General features: G+C 37.2%; 1 protein-coding gene across 4 annotated transcripts in view; it reads left to right on the top strand.

Annotated features, from left to right (window-relative positions):
• RNGTT (RNA guanylyltransferase and 5'-phosphatase) overlaps positions 1–12,077 on the top strand; it is a 193,439-nt gene that overhangs the window by 17,021 nt on the left and 164,341 nt on the right. For 3 of the 4 annotated variants that reach the window (XM_037391363.1, XM_037391362.1, XM_037391365.1), the window contains exons 3-6: positions 3,581–3,684; positions 3,804–3,892; positions 8,143–8,218; positions 11,447–11,696. In XM_037391363.1, coding sequence (XP_037247260.1) covers positions 3,581–3,684; positions 3,804–3,892; positions 8,143–8,218; positions 11,447–11,696 — 519 coding nt within the window. Of the gene's footprint in view, positions 1–1,397; positions 1,423–3,580; positions 3,685–3,803; positions 3,893–8,142; positions 8,219–11,446; positions 11,697–12,077 lie in introns of those variants that run through there. The other variant, XM_037391364.1, reaches the window with a different exon arrangement.

Raw genomic sequence — 12,077 nt, 5'->3', positions numbered from 1 at the left:
TATAAAAGCTTTGACATAGAATTAATTTTTGTGTTTGCACATGTTGGTGATAATTCTTCATTGTAGCAGGAGTTTGGGGAAGTTTGGAGGCTTCTGGTGGGAACAATTGAAGCTGCTGGTATTTGAGAACAGTGGGGCTGGGAATGGGCTTTGAATTTTCAACACTAAAATGGAATTGTATCTCCTACTTTTGGATGGGAAGATGTGGAACGATGTTCTGCTGATCACTTGCATTTCTTCTTCGATGTTCTGCTGATCACTTGCATTTCTTCTTGTAAATCTCCTTTAACAATTTGATATATTAAACAGTGTTACCTTTCAGTCTGTCTTCATGCTTTTATTAAGGGTTGTTTTCCTCATGATTCTTTTTCTTTCTCCAGACTGTCAGATGATACAGCATTTTTCTCAAGAATAATTAACATTTTGGAATGTCTTCTTTCTTACTAGACTGGAAATGAATGCAACCCCCTTTACTTTAAAATGATGTTTTCATTAAATCTTAATCTAACTTTGAAATTGATTTTTTTCCCCTTCGCTGAGGACATCTCAGAAGTGTTACACCTTACCCCATGTTGTACACAAAATATGGGTTATCAAGCTGAGCTGTGTAGGAGTTGGGGAGGAGGGTAGTTAGGGGCCGTTTATGTGGCTTCATAGTCTAGAGCTCTCTGTTGAAAACATGCCTGATTCTCTTACGAGTCTTTTTGCCAACTGTAATCACACTATTGATAGAATGCAGAACACAAAGGGAATTCCAATGCTTTTTTTGGGGGCATGGCATGTTACTGGAAGATACTCTGAGAATTCCCTCCATGGAGCTGTTGCTTGTGTAGAACAGTAGAAAAATATCTAAGTAGTTTTCCTAGAACTAGCTCATTTTAGATGTACTTTTCTATCCTAGCATGTTGTTCTGTGCAATCATCTAGAGGTACTGGTGTGGAAATATGGCATTCTGCTGTGAACAGTTATTTTGAACTGATTTATGTTAGTGTTGTAGTGTTATGGACCTACAGTGTGTAGCACCTGGAAATTTTGTGTGGTCTTACTGGTGAATTAAGCAGTCTTTGAAATATTAGCTAAATGCTGTTAAGAATGGAGGGGAAGGAAAGTAATCATTGGATTAATTGTCTTTTGTGTCCTTCCTACAAAATTGATCACTGACTAGTATGCTGTCAGTCTGTGTATTTGACAGCTTGGTTGACACTAAATATTTGAAGTTTCAGGTGATGTAACATTGTTTTCAAGTGGACCCCTACTGAAGTAGCTTGCATTTCTGCAAAACACAGTAATGAAGTAAATAAAGCGTTCTGAAGACAATACTGTTGTGGTTTAACCCCAGCCAGTAACTAAGTACCACACAGCTGCTTGCTCGCTTCCCTGCCCTGCCTCCCCCGCCCAGGGATGGGGAGGTCGATGGGGAAGGTATGTAAAACCCAAGGGTTCAGATAAAAACAATTTAATAATTGAAATGAAATAAAAGCAGTAATAACAACGGTAGCAACAATAAGAACTGTAACAAGTAGGAGGGAGAAGGGGAGAGGAACAAAACTCAAAGGGAAGAGAGAAAAGAAAACAAGTGATGTGTGACACAGTTGCTCGCCACCCGCTGACCGATGCCCAGCCAGTCCCTGAGCAGCGATCGCCAGGCCCTGGCCAACTTGCCCCAGTTTATATAGTCAGAGTGTTGTTCTGTGGTGTGGAATACCCCTTTGGCTAGTTCAGCTCAGCTGTCCTGGCTGCATCCCTCCCAATCTCTTGTGCCCCTCCAGCCCGCTCCCTGGCAGGGCCCAAGAAACTGAAACATCCTTGACTTAGAGTGTGTATATATATATATAAAAAATATTATAAACATGACGTAGCAATAACTAAAAGCATCAGTGTGTTATGGAGTTATTTTTACACCAGATCCAAAATACAGCGCTGCACCAGCTACTGAGAAGAAAATTAACTATCCCAGCTGAAACCAGGACAGATATACAAAGTTGAAGTAAAGAAGGAGAAGTTCAGAACTGATTTGGATATTACACTTCAAAATGTGTAATGCTGCTGACATAGTGTTATGATGCTAAATAAAAGTATTATGCAAGTATAGAAGTATAATGAAAGTATGTTGTCCCAACTTTGAATACCGTGGATAACTACCTCTGTAGATAATTGGAAATTTGTCTTTGGGATCTACTGAACAACATATCCATGTGAAACAGCTGTTTCTGAACGGTATTCTAGTTGTAATTGGGATTTATCTTTTCTGAATTGTTGGAAGCGATGTTTTAATTTGCAATTCCTCCAACTGCACTGCTAATTTACTGCGTCTGTTGACCTTAAGGTAAATGAAACCTGAGAAAAGTCCTATTTATGAGTATATGTTGGAGTCTTAAATATACTGAAGGTGCAGTTGCTTCTATAGTTTTGCATCTGTAACATGCTTCAGTATTATTTCAGGTGTGCTATTGATGTATCTTTAAAAAAGACAAAGCTGTGGAACAAGGATTTTGTTGGACTACCACTCTTCAAATGCCTTTTTGAAAGACATCTGGTTTCATGGTGGGGAGCCTACTTGAAAGCATGATATTCAGCATTTTGACCAAAAGCAATTGCTTTTACTTGTAGGGCAGGAAACCAGGGATACTTTCGATACTCAGGCTGTTTTTGCACAGTAATACTGGAGGGTTTATGGTTGGTGGAAATTTTGTTTGGACCAAGGATCAGTAGGATGCACTTTGCGAATGTTCTCTGTGGATGCCACCTAGTGGAATTTCTGCTTTCCATGTTGCTTTTAAAAAAACATAACTTCCACACGGCTGCTTTCAAAGACCTATTTTACAGCTATAGAACCCAAACACTAAAAAAGTAAGTTCATGCACAAGGGAACACGTTAGGATGAAGTGGGCAAGGCAGCCTGAATTCAGGTGCATCCTAATATCTGAGAGCGTGATGCTGCCACCTTAATTACTGACAGAATCTTTCAAGATTTGAAGTAGTTTTATGTTTTAGCTTTGAATAATGTTTCTGAGATTTTAAGGGAATTATTGTTTTATTTTTTGAAATTTTTGAAATTTTGAAATTTTGAAAAGGTGTTCGTTTTGCAATCCCATTTAATGGATGGATAAATTAAGATGAGTTATTTTTCCTGAGAGTATACTTACATATGTCTCAGTAATTAATTTTTATTATGGTACTTCCACTGTGCTGGTGTTTAATACTGTTCTACTTAAAGCATAAGAGCACCCAATTCCACCATATTTCTCTTTTAACGTGTTAAAATAATTCTTAACCAGATACTGTCTTGCTGTTACCAGGTCTTTCTTATTTAGGAACGTTGATGGGAACAAACTGAAGTTTTTTAATTGATGGCTGGTGCTAAGTCAGACAGCAGCTTTCACAAGGAAACAGAGATGACTGTGATGGTGGTAGAATATGGATTTAATGAACAAGTGTAATATTTAAGAATTTTTAAAATTGCAGCTGTAGTCTGCTATTGCTTTTAATTTTAATGGTATTAGCTTCTTTATTTATGCACTGATATTTGAATCACATATATAAGTTGGTTGTGTGTGGGTTTTTTTTTTTTTTTTTTTAGGTTAAAATGGGTTTGCTGGTAGACTTGACCAACACCACTAGATTCTATGATAGGAATGATATAGAGAAAGAAGGCATTAAATATATAAAGCTCCAGTGTAAAGGGTAAGTTGTCAGCACTTTTTTAATATTTAGCTTTTAATTTGAAAGATCACACTGAAGTAATTTTTTTTCTTCCCTTTCCCCCAGCTGTCTCCTAATCTGTGTTTTCCCTTTTTTTTCAGGCATGGTGAGTGCCCTACACCTGAGAATACAGAAACATTTATCCGTGTATGTGAACACTTCAGTGATAAGAATCCCTCAGAGCTTATAGGTATGTTGTCTTATATCCATTATATTTATCTTGTATCTATCATTATTTTTTACTGTTCATTTATATCATATTTACTTATAAATGCAGTCTCGTTCCTGAAAGTCTAAGCAAAGGAGTTTCCTCAGTACAGTGTTTATGCATATATAGATGTGATTGCTTTTGCTCTAGAAACTACGATGTTTCTGTTTTCACAGAAACCAGTATGCTTCTGTATCCATCAATCTGATTGCATCTCACAGCTTAATGTGGGAAAATATACAGGCTTAAGGACTGTCTACAAATACATGATACTTGCATTGTGGTTTTATAACTTCTGCTGATGCAGATGCAGGTTATGTATTGTCTAAGCATTGTTTTGACATTTGGTGGTCTGGCTTATTTGAAGTTGTATTTGATAAGTGAATGATCAGGGATTCTTTAGCAAATCTCACAAAGCAACTGATGTATTGCTGGAAACTGGTAGTAGTTTTTAGGCTTAAGTTTTTCTCCTGTGGTGTACTGTCTAGCAGTGAATACTTGAATGTTCTTAAGATTTTTTTTTTTTTTTACCCAGAACAAAAGAAGTTCTCAGTTTAATTTGGGTGGCTTCTAGTTTTAGTTAAAACCATTTTATTCTGATTTCTGTTAAATATATTGATATTCAACTCTGTCTACAAACTGTCAGAGACAGAAAATTGCTTTGCAGCTGAGTTTCCAGAGTCAGAATGGTGTCATCCTCAAGTCTCTGATAATTCTGCAGCCTTCCTGAATCTGAGTGTACTGTGCAACTTGGGAGTGCATGGAACAGTTGTTTGTGTAGGTGTCACTGATAAGAGCTTGATAAACTAAGCTGGTACAGTTAGGATTCATACAGAATCATAGAATTGTACAGTAGTTCAGGCTGTTGGAAGGGACCTGTGGAAATCATCTAGTCAGTTGCCCTTCCTTAGAGCAGGGCCAGCTAAAGCAGCTTGCTCAGGACTGTGCCCATTTGGGTTTTGACCATCTCCAAGCCTGGAGACTCCACAACATTTTCTGGCAACCTCTTCCAGTGTTTGCTCACTGTTACAATATACAGGGTATTTTTCTTACGTTTAAACAGAATCTATTGTATTTAAATTTGTACCCATTGGTCCTTGTCCTGTCACAGGTTACCACTGAGAATCTTTAAGTTTTTTTCAGTGCTGGAGAGATTTGATTTGGGTACACCCTTTTTCACATGATTTTCTTGTAGGTACTTTCTTATTTCTTTATTTCACATAGAATGTACATTTGAGGCCTATGTTTTCTTTGCTAAACTGTAACGTATGTGATAAGAAAAATGAGGAACTGCTAAATGAGAGTGAGTGGGATCAGTCATCAACAATATTTCAGAACTTGTAACAGAACTTGAAATATTGTTGGTGACTGATCCCACTCACTCGCATTTGTCAGTTCCTCATTTTTCACTCTCCTTTCACAGTTCACCCACTAGGTCCTCCAACAATATTTTAGAACTTGAAATATTGTTATGGTCAGCAATTTATACGGAGCATGGATAGCATGATGATATTCTGTAAATAGCAGACCCATTTAACTAGTATTTCAACTTTTAAAATGCCATTTTTAGTGTTGAGTTGCTAACTTTTTGACATTTCTGAATTTTGGAATGTTTTTCCATTATTTAGATTGTTTCACCTCTATGAAAAAAAGCCGATGAGAAAGAATCAAGGAAAAAATAGTGTGTCAGCTGAGCTTTTAAATAACTTGTGGTGTAAGCTTTCATAGTAAAAGAGAAATGTTGGGGTTTCCCATTTCCCTTCCATGAATTACTGAAAAGTTATTTCTGGGTCTGGACACTTGTTTCTTCTTCACAGAGCATCAGAGGGACTGATGAGGAGAATGTTTTTATTAAAGGTGAAAGCAGTCTGCAGCAGTGATAGTACTGCACCCTGCGTGATCTTTCTCTTCCAAGCTGTTGGTCTTATTGCTGAGATGCTGCTTATCTTTGTCATGTGTAAAAAATTATTGACTTAACATTCTTGGTGTCATTAACAGCTGCAGGACTTACTGATAGCAATTGTGTGCAATTTAATTTCCAGTGTTAAGATTAGATATGAGAAGAGACTGAATTGTGAATAAGTGAACAAAATTTTCTATTCAGCCAGAACAATATAGGATGGAAACTTTATTTTTGCAGCTTGAAGGACTGGAGTATGCCTGCCAACCTTAAGGAAACAAAATGCAAAATTTTTGCTTAAGCATAAAACAAAGGAGAAGTGATTGCTGGGAACAAATTCTATAAGGAAGCTAAAATTAATTTCATTTGATGCAACTTAGTTTTTAATATTACTAAATTATTAGAATGGATGAATCCAAGAAATTTATAGTAGTTTTTTTGTCCTTTTTTTTTAAGAAGGGAAGCTTGATGGGGCAGGCACAAAACCCAAGCCTGATACAGTTGATATATATTTCTCTTTACCCATATAAAGTTTCTGGATTTTATCAGTCTACTCTTTGTAGGCATTTTTTGGATCTCCAGTAAAAAAAATAAATAACTTGAAGTGTAGGGGAGCATATAGAAAAAGGATATCATGTTTTGTCCGAATAATCATCAAGTGAATTGTTGCTAAACTTACTTTACTAAGTATGGTAGATAAATAAGGAAATCAGTAAATTCTTGAGGGACTTGCTTCTTGGTGTCCAGTGTCAAGTCCTGCCCTTGGGTCACACCAGCCCCAGGCAGCGCCACAGGCCTGGGGAAGGGTGGCTGGGAACTGCCTGGGGGAAAGGACCTGGGGGTGCTGGTCAACAGCCGGCTGAACATGAGCCAGCAGTGTGCCCGGGTGGCCGAGGGGGCCGACAGCATCCTGGCTTGTGTCAGACACAGTGTGGCCGGCAGGACCAGGGCAGTGACTGTCCCCCTGTACTGGGCACTGGTGAGGCCGCCCCTCGAACCCTGGGTGCAGGTTTGGGCCCCTCACTACCAGACAGACACTGAGGTGCTGGAGCGTGCCCAGAGCAGGGCAGCGGAGCTGGGGAAGGGTCTGGAGCACAAGTCTGATGAGCGGCAGCTGAGGGAACTGGGGCTGTTTAGCCTGGAGGGAAGGAGGCTGAGGGGAGACCTTATCGCTCTCTACAGCTGCCTGAAAGGAGGCTGTAGGCAGGTGGGGGTCGGTCTCTTCTCCCAGGTAACAAGTGACAGGACAAGAGGAAAAAAATGTCCTCAAGTTGTACCAGGGTAGGCTTAGATTGGATGTTAGGAAAAACTTCTTCCCCAAAAGGGTGGTCAAGCATTGGAACAGGCTGCCCATGGTTGAGTCCCCATCCCTGGAGGCATTTAAAAGATGTGCAGATGTGGTGCTTGGGGACATGCTTTAGTGGTGGAGTTGGTAGCTGGTTCTGTATCTACCGTATGATTCTATGGTCACAATTGAAAAATATGTTAATATTAAGAGTAATTGCATTTCGTGTTAGTGGAAACTTTTAATACGCTGATATTTATATTTAAAATGCAGTATGAGGAAGAGGCAACATCTTGCCTGAATCCTTCACATTTTTAACACAAATTTTTGGACCGGTTTGTTTATCACTAGATGGTGCTGTTGCCTTGAGAGAAAAGTAAGGTTCCAATGCATTTGATTCTTTCCCTCTTTTCACTGGGGGATGAATTCAGTAAAATAGAGGCTGAAAACTTAATTCTTTTTTTGTTACATTGAAAAGGTAAGTAATTCAAGGTGATTATAGTGTTGTATAATTTTCCTTTTGTAGTTTTTTTTTTTTTTTCCCCAAGATCAGTAAGTTTGGTCTTAGCATGGTAATGGCAAATTTGAAATAGAATTGTGGTCTATTGACACTGCTTTCAAGTTTGAGGTAGGGTAAACTGAACATGATTTTTATGCCTGATGGTGTGAAATGAATGTAATGCTTGTTGAATCCACTAAAAGCACAATTATTGAATTTGATTGTGTTGTCTTCTGATAAGCATTAATCATTAAATATTTTGGATCTTATCTGTATTAGCCATATTTTATTTGCATTAAGTTAGTGCTCTTGAATTGGGAGAAACTGAAGTATCCTATACTCTTGTTGCTAATAATTTACAGAAAGAATTTAATAAACTGCTTTTTAGGCTTATACGCCTTATGTGATCTAAGCTGCCTTGATGGGAAGGGGGAGAATTCTTTAATGTTGCTGCTGAAGGTAGAAGGATCCAAAAACACACTTGTGAAACTAAAGGACATACGTTAAAATGACTTGCAAATGATTAACCCTTCTCTTGTCTTGTCTAGGTGTCCATTGCACACATGGTTTCAATAGAACTGGATTTCTGATCTGTGCCTTTTTGGTCGAGAAGTTGGACTGGAGGTAACTTTGAATGTTAATTTCTAGGGATTTGTGGAGAGTGACCAAAGGCATCTTTAGTTTGTTTGGCTTACTGTCCTGACAGCTATCCTAATATATTCACTGTTTTGTTTTTTAAAACTGCCTACTAATCTTGAGCAAATAAGCTATATTAACATGGTTTATATAATCCCTTGGTAGTTTAGCCTGTTTCAGTCAAGCTTTCCAGGCTCAGTAGGTGAAAAGTCAGCTGTACCTGCTGTGTGTGGGCTTTTAGCAGTGTATACATTGTATTGTGTCTCTTCCCTGTGAGGTGTCCCACATTTTGAGTAAGAATGTAGAGTTCAGAGATGCATGAAAGATTATTTCTCTTACTTCATCTTTTTCATGTAGATTTGCATGTAGACTTTTTTGGTTTATTTGAGTTCTGAACAGATTAGCTAGAGCAACAGCAGAGTGACATACTTGCTTCTGAGGGGTCGCGGGGAGACAAAGTCCTTGTTTCCAGCTTGTTGACTAAGGGCTACACCATGCCTCTGTACAGATTCACCTGGGTTTTTTGTGATTATAAAAATGTTGATTTCTTCCTAAAAAGTAGTGAACTTTTTCAAATAACAAAAAATTGCCTGTACCATGCTGGGCATGACTTTCTCATGTTTGGTAGTAGTCACAAAACACTATTTCTTTGCTGACGGGATCCCATGCAAGGCATGTTTCTTAACAAGCCCCTTAAGCATTCTGATAATACTTCTTGGTTTTGTCATTTAAGTGAAGAAAATTCTACTGCTGTTGCAGCATTTTCATATGACTGGACATACAGTTATTTGGCACTTAGCATGTACATGCAAGCTGTTTGCAAAGAACTAGGTCATTGTTGTCTGTTAGTAAACTTGGAAGAAAGACATTGGAGTAATGGAGACAGAACACCATTAGTAGTGGGTGGCTGAATCTTGGCAGAATCTTAGCTGAGCATAAGAAGTAGACACAGATACAAATATCTTTATAGTATGAATCCGTTTGTTCCTATGAACTAGCAAATTTGTATGCTTTTAATCTAACAATTTTAAAGCAGTATGCAATAATTAGACTTAGAATTGTTCCTTTGTTCTGAAGAGGAAATGCATTTGAATCTATTTGGAACTCCTGTTCTTATGGAGCCTCTCTTTATTTTCAAAACTCTGTGGGAAAAGCCTTAAAACTTAACAGCCATGTCTCTCTCTTTTTTTTCTTTTATTTTTTTTTTTCCCCTCCATTTAGGTCTATCAAGTTTGTTCATCTCTGTCAGATTTTTTTAGTAGAACAATCTGATAGGGAAAAATGTCCACAGCAAAAGAATGAATTTTGAGAAGGTGGTAGTTAATGCTAAGAATTGTATCAAGATAAATCCAATTTGCTGTATCATTCTTTAAAATAGGCATTGTTATTTGCTGATGAGGAAATAAGATTTTCCTGATGGAAAAATCCATCTGCATTCATTCCTTAAGTGTATGATACAGGAATGCTGCTGATGTATTGTGAATACTGAGATGTATTTTATAGTTCGGTTTAAAGAAAGGTCATCCAGACTGAAAGCTCTCCAAGTAGTGATCAGAAACCTTAATACTCTTTTTCACAACTGGTTTTTCCTGAAGACTGCTATGTTTCTAGAACTTGCAAAATATGTTTTCTTTCAGCTAGGTTTCCGTGCTTGAAATCTATGCTGCTTCTTTTAGCTTTCATTGCCATCTATTCCAGAATACTATATAGAGTTCTTCTAATATCATCAGAGACAAATCTAAGCATCTTTCAGGCCCCATCCCTTTTGGTTTGTTTTGTTCTTTCTATGGCATTGCTTACGGAAGATTTGAAACAATTTAAGAAAGATACCAAAATAAAAAATTTCTTGTGAGGAGAAAATTAGGAGTCTTAGAAAACAGAATGGCGAAGAAAGCTCCTTCTTTATATGAAGCTTCTTTATATTAAAGCTTCTTCTGTATATGAATAATTCAGATTCTTAAACTTGTAATTTATGAGACCTGATGGCTGACCATTTGATAGTCTTACTCTGGAAAATGTTTTGTTTTCTACTCTTACCAAAGATCAGAAGAGAGGGCCAAACTTACTGGTTCTTGGGAGGTGTTTCTGTCTATTCTGGGAAATTTATTTCATAAAATTCTCAGGCTCTTTCTCATACTGTACAGATATGACAAAAAAAAATATACTTTTTGGTATTTAAATTCTTTTTTTGCATTTTAGCTCTATGTTTTCCTTGTTCCAGTGGCAGGCTATTTTCTTAAATGAAAAAATTCATATCACAGCATGTAATCTGTACTTTTGTTCCAGCTTTAAGACTTTTTGTTCCAGTTTAAGGCTTGTCAAGAAGCTTAACAGGGGCATGTACCTTTTGTGATTTCTCCTTTTATTTAGCAAAATCTCTAAATGTTGGTCCATGGAACATAGTGCTCCACACAGCCATGACAAATTGTAGACAGAATTATGTCCATTGTTTTATGTTAACTGTTTTCAAAGGAATTGTGAAAATAGTAATCATAAACCCCTTGTGCTGTGCTTGCTGGTGTATATTTTGGAGTGCTTTCCAGTTGGCAAGTAAAGGTGCATGACTGTTAATTTTGGTTTCTAATTTTTTTTTGATCCAGTCTCCAGTTTATTAAAGCACTTAAGATTAAGTGTTAGCTGCACAGTAAAAGGCTTCTGAATTACATTTTTTTATGAGTAACTTCTGGAAAGAGAAGTAATTTGAAAAGATGAGGATGCTTTTTCCCAATGTGATGACAAAATGTCTAATGAAAGGAGAGATAATTCTTAGGGGGAAAAATGTTGCCACATTTTAATTTCAACACTTGCATTTTTCTTCATTAAGTTTGTTCATCTCTTTTTGTGTTGCTTTTTTTGTCTTCATTCAGTCTTTTAAGTACTTGTCTATGTGTCACTCATGCCTTTTCTGTAGCAATAAAAGTTTTACCTAGGTGAGCAACAGACCACTTATTTGCTACAATCAGGGAAGCAGTGCAAGATGCAGTTACTTTTGAGAACATATGCAGTGCCTACATAATTATGCAGAATCTTGTGCAAGAGCAACTGTTACCAGGCTGATCTAAGCATGATGTTTCAAATATAATGAATGTTTTTTTGCATTTACCAGTTTGGAATTTTTAATTCTCAGTCCCAATAAATCTTAGGTTTGATAAGGCAGAATATGACTAAAACATATAAATTAAGCATCCAGAGTAATTTTCAATTTTTATTTGACAGTATTGAGGCTGCTGTGGCCACTTTTGCTCAGGCTAGACCACCAGGTATTTATAAAGGTGACTATTTGAAGGAATTATTTCGTCGTTATGGAGATGAAGATGATGCACCATCACCACCTGAGCTACCAGAATGGTGCTTTGATGATGATGAAGAGGAGGATGATGATAATGGTAAAACAGGAGGCCAAGAATCAGAACCTGGATCATCAAGCTCTTCCTTTGGCAAGAGGAAAAAAGAACGCCTAAAACTGGTATTTTTGATTAAGAACTTACTATTCTAATTGCTATACTTAATTTCATAAACTCATAGTCATCAAATACATGCTAAACAAGTGCCAGTGCTCTTGCATATAAGGACTGGTAGTATTGTCTCTTAACCGGGAAAAACTGGTATCTTCATTGCAAGCTTTCTTATGCATCCTGTATGAACTTCGAACTTTAACATTCAACACCTCAACTTCCAGTTGTTGTTACAACTTCCAGTTATTCCAGTTGTAAAAATTCCTTAAATTTTTTCTTGTATAACAATTTTTAATAAATTTGCGTTGAAATGGTAAAGCACTTTTTAATTATTCGCTTTATCTTTAGGGGTGAAATGTTATGATGTATATGTGTAAACAGTTTTTACTTAT

This window comes from Falco rusticolus, chromosome 6 (assembly GCF_015220075.1).
Source record: "Falco rusticolus isolate bFalRus1 chromosome 6, bFalRus1.pri, whole genome shotgun sequence".
In the NCBI taxonomy this organism is placed as follows: Eukaryota; Metazoa; Chordata; class Aves; order Falconiformes; family Falconidae; genus Falco; species Falco rusticolus.
Note: the sequence above shows the minus strand (reverse complement) of the source record. Positions and strands in the feature narration are given on the sequence as shown.